The 17,310-nt window shown below is 39.5% G+C and overlaps 1 protein-coding gene and 1 long non-coding RNA gene across 4 annotated transcripts in view; one reads left to right on the plus strand and one right to left on the minus strand.

The window, feature by feature from the left end:
- LOC309555764 overlaps positions 1 to 17,310 on the minus strand; it is a 1,250,709-nt gene that overhangs the window by 1,031,073 nt on the left and 202,326 nt on the right. The gene's annotated exons all lie outside the window — the stretch shown is intronic.
- VPS13B (vacuolar protein sorting 13 homolog B) overlaps positions 1 to 17,310 on the plus strand; it is a 1,502,642-nt gene that overhangs the window by 857,540 nt on the left and 627,792 nt on the right. Inside the window, exons 26-30 of one of the 3 annotated variants that reach the window (XM_082257852.1) lie at positions 1,874 to 2,045; positions 2,213 to 2,327; positions 4,663 to 4,729; positions 8,001 to 8,415; positions 9,947 to 10,058. In XM_082257852.1, the coding sequence (XP_082113978.1) occupies positions 1,874 to 2,045; positions 2,213 to 2,327; positions 4,663 to 4,729; positions 8,001 to 8,415; positions 9,947 to 10,058 (881 nt within the window). Of the gene's footprint in view, positions 1 to 1,873; positions 2,046 to 2,212; positions 2,328 to 4,662; positions 4,730 to 6,629; positions 6,772 to 8,000; positions 8,416 to 9,946; positions 10,059 to 17,310 lie in introns of those variants that run through there. The other 2 variants (XM_082257851.1, XM_082257853.1) reach the window with 2 other exon arrangements.

A 17,310-nucleotide genomic window follows, 5' to 3' on the forward strand; every position in this document is an offset into this window, starting at 1 on the left:
TGAAAGGCTCGCCTCTATCTACTTCCGCACAGCGCTGACACCTGGTGGTGTAATAGGGGTGCAGTGATAGTGAGAGGGTTCTATCACAAAACAGTACAACAAAAAAGTGCAATGACCGAACATCCTGTACCTTACAATGTCCTGGAAGCGTTGGGTACCGTGGCTGTGCAGGACATCGCTGTGTCAGGCAGTTCGCTTTCATTAAGCATGCACTTGGTGCGGGTTGCACCCCACTGTTTACAGGTGGCAGTGCCCCCCAAATGAAGTGTGCTCTAGTCCGGCGCCTACCTTGCCTATTGGTAGTGCCGGCCCTGCATCTAGACTTTGCAATATTTCCCCATCCTTCTTTGCACAGCAGCTTACGTTCAGTTAAATTTGATGGTGATTGTTTGTGGAAGGCAGTCTTCAAGTCATTCCACAGATTTTCAATGGGGGTTAATTCTGGACTCTTGCTAAGCCATGCAAGGATATTCACTTTCATTTTTGCTGTGTGCTTTGGGTCATTGTCATGTTGAAAGGTAAACCTTCTTCCCATTGACAACTTTCTGGCAGAGGTCAGCAGATTTTCCTCAAGAATTTGGTGGTATTTTGTCCCATTCATTTTTACTTCTGTCCTGACAAGTGCTCCAGTCCCAGCTGCAGAGAAACACCCCCATAACAGGATATAACCACTTCCATGCTTTACTATAGAATTAATGTTATTTGATTGGTGAGCTGTATTTGATTTATGTTGAGGCCAACTAATTCAATTTTAGTCTCGTCTGACCATAACACCTTTTTCCATGTGGCCTCCGGATCTTCATGGTGCACTTTGGCATAGCTCAGTCAGGACTTTCTTGAGGAGTGGCTTTATTTTTTCCCCTAGTTTGGAGCAATGCCCTGATCCAGGGAGGGTCTGTGTTGTACCAAATACCTTCCACTTCTAAATAATAGACTTCACTGTGCTTCTAGGCATTGATAAACCCTTTGAATTTTTTTAGTATTTATCTCCTGACTTGTGCCTGTCCACAACTTTATCCTGGAGATCTTTTGACAGTGCATTGCCACCCATAGTTGATTGTTTGCTTCAGTTGCAATACCACAGACTGAAATGTTCCTGAAGAGCAATTTCATGCTACGCTAATCAAAATGACTATATAAAGAAGGACAGAGAAATATGGGACTTTTAAGGTGCTTAAATAAATATAACAATTGCACAATTCAAACTTAATATATTAAAAATGTATAGATTTATTTATTAAAAAAAAATAATTTAAAAGCATTCACATTAAAAACAAAATTATTTTGTGTATACTGTAAGATTGTTACACTTTTATTTTCCTGTTAGCGCTTTAATTAGCTGACCAGTTTCGCCGACATGGCTTCTTCAGAGAACGCGCAGGCATCAATCTAACTGGTAAACAAATGGGATACAATCAATACAATGAGAAACAATAATGTCTATACAAATATCAATTAGCAGCCTAGTGCCCGAAATAATGCAGATACAATAAAAATCAAACTGATCACAATTGAAAGTCAAATGGCTTTGTGTGCCATTGAGAAGGTGATTAGCTACACCTGATTGAGTTTACAAGTCGTTTTTAGGAGGGGGTGATCCTTTTTCCAACTCGGTGCTTCTGTTTTTGATTTGTTCTCATTTCTTTCTGACATGTTGGTGTTTTATCTTTCACTTGGATGTTATAAGTTTCACTGAGTAAGTAGAGCTGGATAAAACAAAAAAAGTGTCTGTTTTCCATTTCAGGTTGCAAAGCAACAACATTTGATTATTTTAAAGGGGGGTAATTATTTTCTATACCCACTGTATATATAACTAAAATCTTGAATAAACAGGTGACTTACACTTTAAGATTATGTTTACTTCTCAATACAGGGAGATTCTATGCAGGCGGCAGAGGACTCGCCATTTTCAGATTCGGTTACCTTGGAGCAAACAACAAGTAATATCGGAGTGTCCAGTGGTCGGGTCAGTCTCTGGATGCAGTGGATGTTACCCAAAGTTACAATAAAACTCTTTGCTGCAGACCCTACAAACAAAGGAGCAAGTATGGATGTGTTTTACTGCTATACTGCTAACTCATGTTTAAAGTAGCCAGTCTTAAATCAGCTGCTTTTGATTGATTGGTTTTAGGCAGCAATGTTTTAATGTGTTACTAGATAGTTACATACAGTGTGTGTGTGTATATATATTTTATTTTTTATTTTTTTTTAGAGATCTGTGTAGTCAGTGAACTGGAGGACCTCAATGCTTCTGTTGATGTCCAAGATGTCTATACTAAAGTCAAATGCAAGATTGAAAGCTTCAACATTGACCATTATAGGAGCAGGTAAGGACAGTTATGTAGTGCAAGTGCAACTTGCTTTTTATGTGCTGCTAAAGCTAGGCCAGTAAAAAAAATAGGTCTCCTTAGGTACCAACAATGCCTCTTTGGAACTAAATCCCACTGACCCTTTTTTTTTTCGTGCTCAATTTTCCTTCTTTTAGCAATGTGTAGTAATCTGTAAAAACAAAAAAAAAAAAAAAAAGTATTAACTTTAAAATTAGAAATTTTTTCGTTCTAAATTTTTCAACCATTCTTCAGATTTTTTCATTGGTTAGTTTTAAACACCAATATAGAGGAAAAGTAGCTGTGAAAAATGATCCAGTATGTTACACCATTCTTCTCTTAACTATAAGATGGTCTGCATGATGGTGGATGTGACTAGTTTACTGTCTATTGATTAAATATTGTACGCTAAAAGGTGTCCCTTTTTCACATCTCAAAAGATGGGAAGGTATAAAGTCTCTGCATCATTGGTTGGACTTGACACAGTAAGCAATGTGCAGACTTCAACTGGGTTTTTCTAGAAGGAAATCTCCCTCCATTCTCACTGAGCCCGGACTTGGGTTTATGTATATAGTATCATTGTCACCAGCATAATGCCTGTGTGGATTTCCTGGATATTTGGAAAATACACTAGGGAGCATAGAAATCAGCATTTGAGTACACTCCACCCACTGCTTTTTTGGGTTGGAAAAGTACTTCTTCCTTCCTGCTAGCATTCAGCCAAAATAGGAATTTAAACAAAATGAAACCCTAATGTTACAGTGACCAATGTATTCACACCCTGTGACTGCCTGTTTGCAATATCAGACATGATTATTCTAATAAAATGAAGCAGCAATTGTGATTTAACACAAACCTCCAGAGGTGCATGTACAAACTTTCCTTTTACTCCCCTACCACTATGCTCAGCCATCAGGAGCGAAAGGAAAGCCCTATGTAAACCACACATCGCTGAATTTGTCACTTTTAACAGGGTTCATTTGAAATGAGTCTCGTGCTATTCCATACCTGGAAGGTACTACTAGATATTTACATTTGGGTCCTGCTGCTGAATGGAGCAGTGGGGAAGCAAAGGAAAGGTAAGTGTATGATGGGGATGAATTAATAAAATTGATGGGGATGAATTAATAAAATACTGTTGCTATGCTGATAATGGGCAAAGCCAAGATTTCAGTCTAAAATGGCTCAGACACTGGAGTTGAAAAATGTAAAGAAAGATATATAGGATGTAGGGAAAAACATATGGATGGCCTCATCAATGGGCAATGCAGTAGCTGGAGGTGGCAGGCTGACAAAGAAAGCCTCATGGGTAAAGATTCTGAATAATGGTGTCACCCTTTCCAGCATGGTGGGGGTGGATTATTTGCAGTACGGATTGAGCCGGAATGCAACCATTTTGGTTAGCAAACAGTAGTTCCCCCTTTTTTTTCCTCCCTTCGGTGTTGTATTTATCCTGATTTTCCTATACGCTTCAGCTTGTAACTATACATTTGTCCTGAGTGAGTGGAACAATGTTGCCTTTTTTTTTCCTTTTTAATTTGTTTTGAGAATAGCCTCTGTATCCTGATTGTCGAAAAACTTAGGCACTGTGGCTACAAAGAAAAACAGAGATCCACAACCTGTTAATTAGAAACCAGTGTTATTCCTGTTTCCCATTATCTGCTTGTTACATTGACATCACAAACTGATTTCAAGATGGTAGTAATCTAGTTTCCTGAAAATAACTTTTGCTCATCCTTCCTGCTAATGTGCTCTTAATGCCCCATGTGCTGCTAGTTGTACAGTGTATATCCTACCAAGATGCTAAACTGAAATGATGTATGCCCTTGTTTACAGAGTGTGTTGTTGCCTGACAGTTGCAATGATGAAGGAATAGGGGGTGTGGGGGAGGGGGGGTTATTCCTTTCAATCTGAGCAGTTTAAAAGAGCAATCCATCCTAAACAGATGTACAGGTTTTGTCTGGACAGAGGTCGGGTAAATCACCTACCAGCTTCTTTTATCTCTCAGATAATTCATTTTTAATCATCCTGTTCCTGAATTCCCAGATCTGTCTGCTGTGAAATTTACAAGAGTGTATCATGCTGGCATTTTCATTGTTTTACTTGTCAGAGTTTGCCATGTGATTAACATAGCCCTTCATACTATAATGTCAGAGGAGTGAGACTCTGCAATACTGAATACCAGAAAAAAATACTGCAAAAGATTAGCTTTTGAGTCTAGAGCCCCTGAGAGATGTAAGAAGCTAGTGGGTGATTCATTCTGCCACTGCCCATGTTGATATTGATTATAACTGATTGCACATTGCAGGAAAGGGTAACATTGTGTTTATTACAGGCCAGGTGAAAGCTGGCAGGCAGGCGCTTTTCTTGGGATATTCCTACAATGCAAAGAGAAACCTGTGGTGAGACCATGTAGTCACTAAGTTACTTATCAAAGCTCTAGCCTCCTTTCTGACCCGTGTGATCCTTTAATCTCTGCCAGTGGTGACAAGAATAAACGTAACCTTACCTGAGACCTTGTTTAGTATTTCTTTAATTTCTGTAGCATTGTTCAAATGAATATAAAGGGAAAACTATTCCTTAGTGATTAGATAAGCTTTCCTATTTAATCAAGGAAGCACAAAAAAAATTGATAGTCGTTCTGCCCTTTAGGTGCAAAATGCACAAGACCCTTTTCTGCTTACCTATATTTGTTCCTATTTGGCCTTCTCGGTATCTGAACAAAGTCAGAGCGGCAATAACTCTTTATACCCAGTTTAAAAAATATTTATTTTTATTTTACATTTAAAGTGTAACTAAACCCACTAATTAGTCACCCAAAACAGTTACATTGCATCTGGTGATACCTGTCACAGTTGCCAGTTATGTCATCTCGCAACAAAACATTCCAACCCTCAAATGGCTGGTGTCATAGCCGATTATATGTACAGCACCATGGCAACTGCAGAGCTATACAAAGGCTAAGCTGATACCTTTTATGGTTGGAAAGGACTGAAGGGTTCAGTTTTCCTTTGATAGTAGAAGGACCCTTGTCACATTTTTTACCATTGGTTGCAGCAATCAATTCTTTGCTTTTTCAGGCATAGTTTATGGCATCTCAGAGAGTTTGTTGCTCTGGTATGCTCTGCTGTGCAATGCTGTCTGCACAGGATTCAGCTACATCACTTATCAATATAGCTTCTCAATGTGGTGTAGCAAGAATAAATTGCAACTGACTTATAAGAGCCCTGCAGATACAGATAGCTTTACAAAAGTTAAAAAAAAAGGAAAGTGTCTCCGAATAATGATCTATAGAATAGTTACAGTATAATTACCCAGTAATAGCCTGAGGTTGGGAAACTCCTTTAAATAATGGTTTATTCTTGTAATCATTTGCCACAAGCCTAATCAAGCTTTGCGCTAAATTCACCTTTCATAAATTATCTTTCTCATGGGTTTATATTGCGCTGGTAAATTCTAAAAGAGCAGTGGTGGGTAACTCTTGCTGGATTGTTAAAGTACAAGTTTTGGCACTCTTGGTTTCCCTAGCTGACCAGTTATGGATGCAGACCCTCTGAAGAGGAACATGGTATTTACCCATCTGATTATTCGATTTTTAAGACACATGGAGTGTTTATCAGTTGAAAATTAACATGCTGATGGCAGTTATTTTGTTGACTGTTATTTCCTTAAAGGACCTTTGCAGGAAAACTGAAGTCCCTGCTTTGTTTGTAATGCCACCAAGTAATACCACAGAGGTTCCCTTTCTTGATACTACTTTAACAATGCTACCTGAACCTAGACAATTACTGTCAACAGCTGTAGATTGGAGGCCAGCTCTTTCTGTTAAAACATAGTGGGTTTCCAGGCAAGTAGGGTTTTTTTTTCTCCTGGAAGTTCCTTTGAGCGCATTAGATATGACCTTTAATACAATAAGGTAGCAACGACTAGGGCCTGCCTTACAGAATTCAGGTCATATAATGGCTTCTGCCACCTTGTATAATTATTATACATAGGCCTATTCCTAAGGACTCTTTGAAGATAGTTGAGAGCTACAAAGTGCTATAACCTTTAGCAGCCAATGAGATTTCAGTTTACATTGGTCCATTTAGGTAATGATTGATTGTATGGGTTACTGCACTTTGCACAGCTCATTACGGTCACTAAAATGTGAAAGAGTTTTTTTTTTTATAGCCCACTGCAGCTCTGCATCATATACATATTGGCATTATTAAGAAAGGAAATCCACTATATCTACCAGCTTATTATTATTGCAATTTGTTTTTCTTTTTTCTCTCTCTATACTTTCTAAAAATCTTGAAGCTTTGGTGAAAACTGTTGGTGTCTGGGGCAATATGGCGGCGTTTTCCTTTCATGTACCGACAAGCTGAACAGACGCACCACTTTGGTTCGACCCGTCAGCAAGCAAGACCCCTTCAGTAACTTTTCTGGCTTCTTCCCTTCTGTAAGAACTGATTTTCATATTGATTTTGATAAAGGACCTTCATCAACCATTATATTTTTCCTTCTAAATTGAATTATTTAGTTGTATTCGTATATATCCTATTTTTAGGCCTATTTATTTTATATTTGTGTGGTTGATGGACATTCTTTTGAGTGAAGAGTTTAAATCTAAATAGTTAATCAAAGAGCCCACCAGCTGCTCTGCCTGGCTTTGCCTGCTTTAAAAGCCTACCATTTAGTTTTCGGGGGAAAAAGCACTCTCAAAATACATAGTTTTATTTTATTTATTTCAGAAATTAGAGTCTATTTGATAAAGACAACATTGCTATTTGTTGGCTATCTAATATATTGAAACATTGTGACATTCATAAACACGTATGCCATCTGTGTCCATCTCTCTGTATGGATGTATTCTGTATGTCAAATTGGTTTTTCCTAATATTTCTCCCTGAATTTGGTTTGAAACAATTATGAAAGTACAGTTTGTCACATCAATAAATTGTTGCCCTAAGCAATGTGTTAACTATTTAAACCTTATTATCCATACCATATTCAAAAAGAACTCCAAATAATTTTGTTTCTCTCTACTCACCCTTCCACTGTATATCCATGACAGAAAGCAAAGCTCCTGTTGGGATATAGAAGCAACATTTTTTTTCCTAATTTGGACCTACTATATGTCATGCAATAATATAATATTCATTATTCCCCACAAGTATAACATTTCTTGTATAAGGCTATTCTCATTTAGCCTTATACAAATAAAAAATTAGTTCATAAAATGGGATTACATGGTTTCCTGGCACATAGTAGACCAATCCTAAACACAGCTAAATTATAATTTTGTTTGGAACTGATGAAGGTGCTTTTTTCCTTTGCACTTAATCTGTGCCTTTTTATCAAATATAATGTATATGCCTTAATTTGAAATTAAATTTTATATGGACTTTTACTTTGTATATTTTAAAATGATATTATTTTGTTTTACATACCATATTTATTTTAACTATGTAGCATCTTAAAACCTAAAACTGAAATAGTATTTTTTTTTAAATAGTATATTTGAAATATTTATGCTCTCCATATCTCCAATATTTAGGCAGGTATTGATCCTAACCTACTTTAGCTATAAAAGTATTTTACATGTTGTGTCTGGATATCTCCTGATTTATTGCACTACTAATTGTGGTTCTACCCACTGTATGTTCAACCACCTTCTCTTCCTCACAGACCACAGCAAAACTCTTAGAAAGTTCCCACCAACAGCATGGCTTTCTTTCTCTCACATACACAAAAGCTGTGACTAGGAATGTCCGCCACAAGTTGACCACACGAGGCGAAAGGACTTCTCGGAGCTTTCAGAAACTTTCTGAAGGTTCATCGGATGGCTCTCCTCACTTTCTTCATGAAATCTTAATTTCAGCTCAAGCCTTTGATGTTGTCCTGTTTTTCCCTTTGCTTAATGCAATCTCCAGTATTTTTGAAGCTAAGCGACCTCGAAGCCAGAAAGAGAAACATAAATCATCTGGGCAGCCCATGAGGTCTCACACACTAAGCTCTCGAAGTCTTCCTCTTATCTACATCAACACTGGTGTCATCAGAGTCTTCATTCCCAAAGCTGAAGAAACACAACCAAATGTAACAGGTTGGTTCAGATATTAAAGTTATTGTAAACCCTTGATTTTATTTATTTTTTTAAATAAAAAAACATGTTACATCCACCTGAAGCCCCAATCCTCTTCTGGGGTCCCTCACTGACGATCCTGGCTCCTATCCTCCAACAAGTGCCCACCACTTTGCTATGAGGGTCACTCACGTGGGCTCACTTTTGAGCCGGCTCTGTGTGTCCATGGGCACAGAGCACGGCTTGGCCCTGCTCCCTTTGCACTGGCTGTGATAGACAGTAGTGGGAACCAATGGCTCCCATTGCCATTTCTGAGCCTATGAGGAGGGAGAGAGACAGAAAAGTCACTGCTGTCATGCACATCTCTTGATTGTGATCATACTCAGGTAAGTATAAATAGGGCAGCGGGTCGAACCACAGTCAGAATGTTTTTTATGTTCGTGCAGAGAATGCATTTGAGTAAAAATCCTAAAGCTTTTGGAAACACTTTAAGGCCCTATTCACACTTGCAGGGTTCCTTGCTATTAGCTGCGGACAGGAACCCCCATTGAATGCTATTGGATGCTGATAGCTCCTGCAACTATTCGCTGCGATTACCTGTGGATGACTGGCCCTGGACACAGACCATTTGCATCCAGGGTAATCGGCAACAAATAGCTGTGGTTGCTGTCAGCTTTCAGTGCCTTCAGTAGGGCTTCCTGTCCACAGCTAATTACAACCAGTTCATTTGCAGGTGTGAATGGGGCCTAAAGGAGATGGGGGCTAGGTGCAAAAAATACTACTCCAGTTTTTAACCTTTTATATATCATAGACAGAGGAAGTGCAAAAATTCAGTATTCTGGGTCCTAAAAAGTACTGTTAAAATTCCGTTTTTATTAAGTCTTCATTACAACCACGGGAATTGCAATGAAATAGCTTGCGTTCCTTAGACTTTGCATCCCTATATAACTGTTATTACGGATGCTTACTCTTGGAATGCTCATCATGATAACTTTATGCATTTATTGCTATTTAAGGATTACATAATAGAATGAAATCTAAACCATATTTCTCTAGTCTTGGAGCACTGAATTTTTTATGTTCCATTACTCATAAAATGCTTTGCATAGTTGAAGTAATTGGTTTCAATGGTAAAATTAGCAATTAAATATATTTTTTATAAACAGGGTGACAGCTGGGGCAAGTGGTGGGTATGTGGTACCCTTGCGATGCAGTTCAAATTAAAAATCTCAACACCTGGAACTGTATCTGCATGGAGATTGTATGTCCTCCTTCTACTATATTTGTGTAGGCTTTCTCTAGATTATTAAAATAGGGACTGTTGGTTGCCTATGTTAATTTGCTTCATAATGCGCCAGTGCTATAATAAAACACATGGAATTTGTATGAATTATGTGTTTAATGTTATTGTTTTTTTTATTTTATATATTTATTTATTTTTTGTAAACTTTAGGCTCTATTGTTTGTATCATCTCTTTTATGTTACATTGCAGCCCTAGGAATGGTGAGCCCTACTTGGTTTTAAAATGTACATATTTGTTTCTCTTATCAGCCAATCAGACTATGAATGAAGATACTTTAGTGCTGAAAATTGGCTCAGTTTCTATGGCGCCACAAGCAGACAACCCTCTAAGTCGGAGCGTATTGAGAAAAGATATTTACCAGTAAGTAGTTTGTCTCTAATAAGGTTTTATTCTTTCTGTTTTGTCCAAAGTGTCATTCTGTGGGGTCTTTATTTTGTTTGTAGTTTTTCCTTTACTAGAGATTGTTGCACTGCTGTCTTTTGGTTGTTATAGTTATTGAAAAGAGAAACCATTTACATGTTTTTTGTAAGAGGATCTGCAAGGAGGAATGGCAGAGGATCCCCAAATCCAGGTGTGAAAGACTTGTTGCATCTTTCCCAAAAAGACTCCTGGCTGTATTAGATCAAAAGGGGGCTTCTACTAAATACTGAGCAAAGGGTCTGAATACTTAGGACCATGTGATATTTCAGTTTTTCTTTTTTAATAATTCTGCAACAATGTCAACAATTCTGTGTTTTTCTGTCAGTATGGGGTGCTATGTGTACATTCATGAGGAAGAAGAATGAACTTAAATGATTTTAGCAAATGGCTGCAATATAACAAAGAGTGAAAAATTTAAGGGGGTCTGAATACTTTCCGTACCCACTGTATATATATATATATATATATATATATATATATACACACACTATAATTTCCTGAAAAAGTGTGGTTCTTTTTTAAATTATTTTCAGTGCTTTTTCAGTTCATATTGGTATTGATGAAGGAATGCTTATGGCTTTTGGGAATTCATAGATAAAAACTCTCTATTCAGCTTCAAGGTTTCTCCCCCATCAGCCATGGCTATAGCCATAGCAGGATTTTCATTTATTTCTCCTTACACACATAATAAAGAACTTTTTGGCAGAAGGGGGGATGGCCCAAAGTGATATAAGCATGTAATTTAGCTAGGCAGCATCTAGCCTTTGGTGACCTAACAGTTGTGGATGGACTTATCCTTTAAGGCTTAAAGCGGAAGTTCAATTGAAGAGGGAAGTTCCACTTCTTCTTATTCCCCCTCCCCCCTCTTTTTTTTTTTTTCTTTTTAATCGAACAAGTGTATCCATTTCTGGCAGGTACCTGCTCCCACTTCTGAGGCCTATCTGGGCACAAGTTCAACACCCCCTCTCCTTTCCTGCAACCTCTTGAGACACGCCACAGAACCCAGGAGCCATTCACAAAGCGCAACGCAGCTCACGCATGTTCAGTGGTAAGCCAACTGTGAAGCTGCTGGCAGTCACAGCTGGCTTACCTTATCCAAGATGGCAGCGGGGGACCAGCCAATGAGGACCTGGCAAAGAGCCGGTCTGGGTGAGGACAGATCTGAATCCTTGGACTGTGGTGTGTGTTTATTAAAAGTCAGCAGCTACAGTATTTGTAGCTACTGATCTTTAATTTTTTTTTTTTCTGACCAAAGATTTTCTTTAGGCAAAATTTGATTTTTAGCTGTCCTTTGGTATTTTCTAAATACCCTTTTAGCACATTACCTTACCCCTTCTGCAAGATGAGGTGATATAACTGGAAAACTGTCAGGTGCAAACATTTCCTTTCGGTATATTTGTCTCCTGCACAAAACGTTGTAACAGGACAGGCTGCACTATTTCCCTACAGTTTTAGACTTCAAACAAAGGGATTGACAGGAACACTTTGTTATGATTACAGACCCTTTTTAAGCTTTATTGTATGAAAAAAAAATGAAAACGTGCCTATTTTATATATATTTTTAAATATGAGCATCTGAAACATAGCACTGTTGATGCACTGCGGATCAAAGCTGAAAAGAAAAAAAAAGAAAAAATCAAAGCTCTAAAGGATAAATCGCAGTTTACTGATTTTCTGTGAAATATCATGCTCTGGCTTCTGTCACCTTGTGATTTAAACCATATTGATCATCAGGGCAGGGAGGCTGGCAAATAGAGGCATTCAAGATCTCTGTGAAATAATACATGACTCTGAATGGAACTGGCACGCTTGCCAGACTTAAAAGCATGCACGTAAGTGGTCCAGAGCGAGAGAAGTCACAGAAAACAGTCAGCTGTGTAACTGTGTACGCCGGTCGTCCTGGAGAAAAGGCGGTCTGTTTCTCAGATGTGGAAGCCTTCGTTGTTCCAAAGTGTTTCCTACTGAACTTCAACAGATGTTGTTAAAATGAAATACTTTTCAAACTGTAAACAATTCCCATTCTCATACATGACAATCCTTTGACTTCCTGTATCATATATCGTTGGTGGAGGGTGGGGGGGGGGGAATATCCCTTAATGCTGCCTTTCTACTAAAGCTGCTGCAGCCGGCAGCAGATTGTTAGAGTGAAATTGGTGCAGCACGATCCGGGTTCAAAGCATGAACTGATGAGATTTGCGAGTTATTGACCAAAACGTAACATTTTAATAGCTTTGGTTGAACTTCAAAGAGTAAGATTGGAGCTTGCCTTAGTTGCCTTTGCTGTCTGAAAGAGAGCTTGATTCTAGGAAGGTAACTTGCTAAACTTTTAAACAAGATCCCTGGTAAATGTTCAGGGAAAAAAATGTAATATGTACTTTTTGTTTATTGCTATGCTGCTACCAGACGCATTTGGCCGAATTGGAAATTTTAAAGAAGAGTTTCACCCAAAAGTGGAACTTCCGCTTTAAGTGCTCCATGACTCACATTTGGCATGTCATTTTTTTTTTTTGGGGGGGGGGGGGGACAGGTACCTAGTTTTGACAGGTACCCACTCCTACTTCTGCTCGGGCTGCCTAGGCAGCTCGAGCGGAAGTTTTCCTCTCCCCCTCCCTCTCTGCAGTTTCTGGGACACATCACAGGTCCCAGAAGATTGCCCGGCCAGTAAGGAAGCGCAGCGCGACTCGCGCATGTGCGGTGCGCACCTGGCTGTGAAGCCACAAGCTGTCACAGCAGTTTGCCCACACTTGTGATGCTGGCACCGCGGCAAGAAGAGGGAGAGAACCGAGGCTTCCGCCGGCTGCATCGCTGGATCGCGGGACAGGTTAGTGTGTGTTTGTTAAAAGTCAGCAACTACACTTTTTGTAGCTGCTGACTGTTAATAAACACAAAACGGCTGGAAATCCACTTTGCATACTATATGTCGCCTCTTATACTATTCAGCTTGTTATATCTGACCTGATGTTAAAGCTGTGATGTTTGTCAGCATTTGGAGTTGGCACTAGTATGTTGTTAATTTTCACCTACTGGATTTGCAATATTAACTGTTTTTCCATAGCAAGGAAAGCAGGTTCTTTATTTAAAAATTGTTTTTAACCACCTTAGTGCCGGAAGGTTTTACCCCGTTCATGACCAGGCTATTTTTTGCTATTCAGTACTGCGCTAATTTAACTGGTAATTACGCGGTCAGTTTGCTCTATACCCAAACAAAATTTATATAATTTTTTTTACGCAAATAGAACTTTGGGATGGGGTTAACGTCTAGGGTGATCAAGGGGTTGAATGTGTGTCTAACAATGTGTAATGGGTGTATTATGTGCTGCTTTTACTTAAACATCTCTTTATTTCTTATCCCTGTTTCTTGTCAACACAGGGCTCTGGGCTGTGATTGAACACAGCCAATCAGCAGATCAGGACTTGCGGACAGACTTTCTCTGTGTACAATCACAGCGGATGTCGGTGGGGGGTGGATGTTGGTGCACACGTCCTAAACTTGGAAGCAGGCAGATGTAGCAGTACGCACCGGCCTAGTGCATTATCTCTTAGACAGGTTTATTAAAATAATAGATTAAAAATACTCACAAACGAGTTTCTTTATAAAAAGCACATCAAATAGATATAAAATCCTCAGCAACAAGATGGAGATTAGATCGTCCCCTGAAGCTGTACAGGCTTACGCGTTTCGAGGCAGCTCCTCTTCTTCAGAGCCTGAAGAGGCTAATCCCGATCTTGTTGCTGAGGATTTTATATCTATTTGATGTGCTTTTTATAAAGAAACTCATTTGTGAGTATTTTTAATCTATTATTTTAATAAACCTGTCTAAGAGATAATGCACTAGGCCGGTGCGCCCTTGTGTTTGTTGTCATTTATAGTGTTTTCCGGACCACCCTGGTCCAGCGAGGGGCTGCAAGGCTGAAGTATTATCAAGTTGCCGTGTCATCTGTTCTCATCTACAAGCCTACAGTCAGGTTGGATAAGAGGATTGCACCTCTTATCCAACCAGGGAATAGGTGCTGCATCGACAGTACATTTTCTTGTTTGTAGATGTACCAGTACATCACTTTGCCTGCGCTGACCACCTGTCCACAGTTCATTGCGGCTGGGCCATCTGGAAGTGGCTAAATATATTCCTCCTTTTTATTAGACAAGAGACTTTTTTTTTGTTATGTTTTTTATTCCTCATCAGGAAAAATTGATAATATTCTTTGGTGTGGTTGTGGTATATATTAATTGTGACTCCACTTGGGCCCTATTGATTTCTGCTTTTGTGCTATCTTAAAGCGCTTTAAATAAAGATTTGGGCAGGTCTGTACCACATCTGTGTATAACAACATTTGAAATGGATGATTGAACTTTATCTGTGACATGCATTAATTGACATAAAAAGTTTGAAGAGGTTCTTCTTACACTCTACTTGTTCCTCCATGAACACCATTATGATGTGATGTCCCACACTATTGCTCTGACAAAAGTTTTTTCTTGTGACAGATATCCTAACTTATTTCTGGTAATACATCATATATATGACATCATCATGGCAAATTATGAAGTGGCATTTATTTTTTTCAACTTATTTTACAGACAACTTCATCTGCTTACGTAGGAAAGAAAGGTAATCTGTTAGAACTCTATTGCATACTTGTGTATTGAACCAGAACTGCTAAAACAACTTCCATAAGTAGACACCGGGGGTGAAAAGGATTACTGCCAGATAGCAAACCCACCACACCAGAGAATAAGTCCTTAGATGCCATATCATATTGCTCCTGACTTCACCATGAATGCAAACACAGTCGTTTAAAGGAAATCACCTCCGTTATTTTTAGTATGAGACCCGTCAAGTTTAAAAAACAATATTCTCTTCAAGAGAACCCCCTCTTGTCACTGGACATAGACCAAGGGTCTAGAAGTAGCTCTTCAAAATCTTTCTTGAGACTGACTAGCTCCTATTGAAAATGATTGCATGATGACTTCCTATATAGGGCTAGGCTTGCATTTATGATGAGATCAGGAGCAGTATAATATGATATCAAGTATGATATAAGGATTTATTCTCCAGCGTGGCTTGATTGCTAGCCATTGGTGTCCCTGTTCACCCCTGTGACTGCCCATGGTAGTGGTTATAGTGGTTCTGGTTCAATACAACAGTATGCAACAGAGTTCTAATAGATATTACCTTTCTTTCCTGAGGAAGCGAACCAAGTTGTCTGTAAAAATTGTTGTGAAAATGAAATGCAGCTTCACTATTTGCCAAGATCACAGCACACACACAGTGATATCGTTTTTCACGACAAGAACATTTGTATCCTAAGAGTTAGACTTAACTCCAACAAAGCAAAGCAGAGGCATAACTTGAACCTTCAGGGCCCTGGTGCAAGAAACCATGAAGGGCCCCCTAACACCCCCACCTTCCTTCGGAGCCCAGGGCCATTCCCATTGGTCCCAGGGCTCTTTACTCCCATCCGGGGGGGGCCTTTGTTACGGCCCCTCAGAGGGATCCTTGTACATGTTCTGAATTGGGCCTCTTTCCTTCCGTCTGGGTTAGAGTTGCCATCTTTTCTTCAAGCCAAATCTGAACACTTTAGCAGTACACTGATTTTTTTTTTTTTTTTTTGCAGTATACACTATATGTTTATTTTGTGATTAAATAACATTTTTAATCATATTATTTTATTCACAAGAGCCTCACTTACATCAGAGTCCACAGAGTTCCCCTTTACATCTGAATCTACAGAGTTCCCCTTTACATCTGAATCCACAGAGTTGCCCCTTACATTTAAATCCGCAGAATTGTCTTACACTGTAGGGGCGACTTTGCAGACTCTGTAAGGGAGAACTCTGGGGACTCTGATATAAGGGAGAACTCTGGGGACTCTAGTTTAAGGGGGAACATTTAGAACTCTGATGTAAGGAGGGGATTAAGAAGGAATGCTGCACACTCTGGTGTAAAGGGGAACAGTGATTAAAGGGGGTCTTTGGTAATCAGAGCCCTCACTTACATCAGTTCCCAGCATTCCTCTTTAATCAGAATTCGCAGAGCCCCCTTACATCTGAGTCTTTTGAAGTGCCCCTTGCATCACAGTCCGCAGAGTGCCCCTTGCATTAGATTCCACAAAGTGCCTCTTGCATCAGAGTCCCCAGAGCGCCCCTTGCGTCAGAGTCTCTAGAGCACCCCTTGCGTCAGAGTCTCCGGAGCGCCCCTTGCGTCAGAGTCTCCGGAGCGCCCCTTGCGTCAGAGTCTCCTGAGCGCCCCTTGCGTCAGTCTCCGGAGCGCCCCTTGCGTCAGAGTCTCCGGAGCGCCCCTTGCGTCAAAGTCTCCGGAGCGCCCCTTGTTTCAGGGTCTCCAGGGCGCCCCTTGCGTCAGTCTGCAGGCTCTGGGCTGTGTGAGAAAAACACACTCAGAGACCTGCAGCCAGCAACCCATCTGGGGAGCCATAGTGCGGGCTCTTGGCCCCCCGCCCCCCACAGTGGCAGCACTCCAGGGCCCGAGCGCAAGTGCGACCCTGGTAGTTCCATTACTAAGAAAGTAGATTCACTGTAGGGTCCTGATAGATGTTTATACAAGAGGGTATTAGGAGGTGAGGATCTTTAGTATCTTTATTTGAAGGGTTATAAACTAAGGCCCCCAATTTTTATCTCCAGCTTTGTAAGTTTTATGGCAGTAGATATGTTGGTTTTCTTATTTTATGGTATTTGAGATACACCTACAGATTATAATTAAGTTAGTTTTAATTATTAAAATTAATTATCAACAACATCTTTTTTTTAAGCGAGAAGCCCAGTTGCTACAGCCACTGGCATTAACAATTTTCCTGAAGTCACTTAGTTTGTGGATCTTTCTTGTTTAAATGTTTAGCTAAGCAGCAGCTAAACCTCTTGATCATGCCTGCATGCTTTTTTTTTTTTACTGAGCAATGTGATTGGTTGGTAGAATAATGAGCAGGTGGAACTTTAGCTGCATCTATGTCATCTGTGTATCAGACTTTGGACATTACCACTTTAATACAGGGCACTTTCACCCCCTTCCTTCCTAGGCCAATTTTCAGCTTTCAGCACAGTTGCATTTTGAATGACAAATGTGCGGTTATGCAATGCTGTACTCATATGAAACTTTTATCATTTTTTCCCACAAATAGAGCTTTCTTTTAGTGGTATTTGATCACCACTGAGTTTTTAATTTTTTACTAAACAAAT

Source organism: Pelophylax lessonae, assembly GCF_965119305.1.
Source record: "Pelophylax lessonae genome assembly, chromosome: 5".
Lineage (NCBI taxonomy): Eukaryota > Metazoa > Chordata > Amphibia > Anura > Ranidae > Pelophylax > Pelophylax lessonae.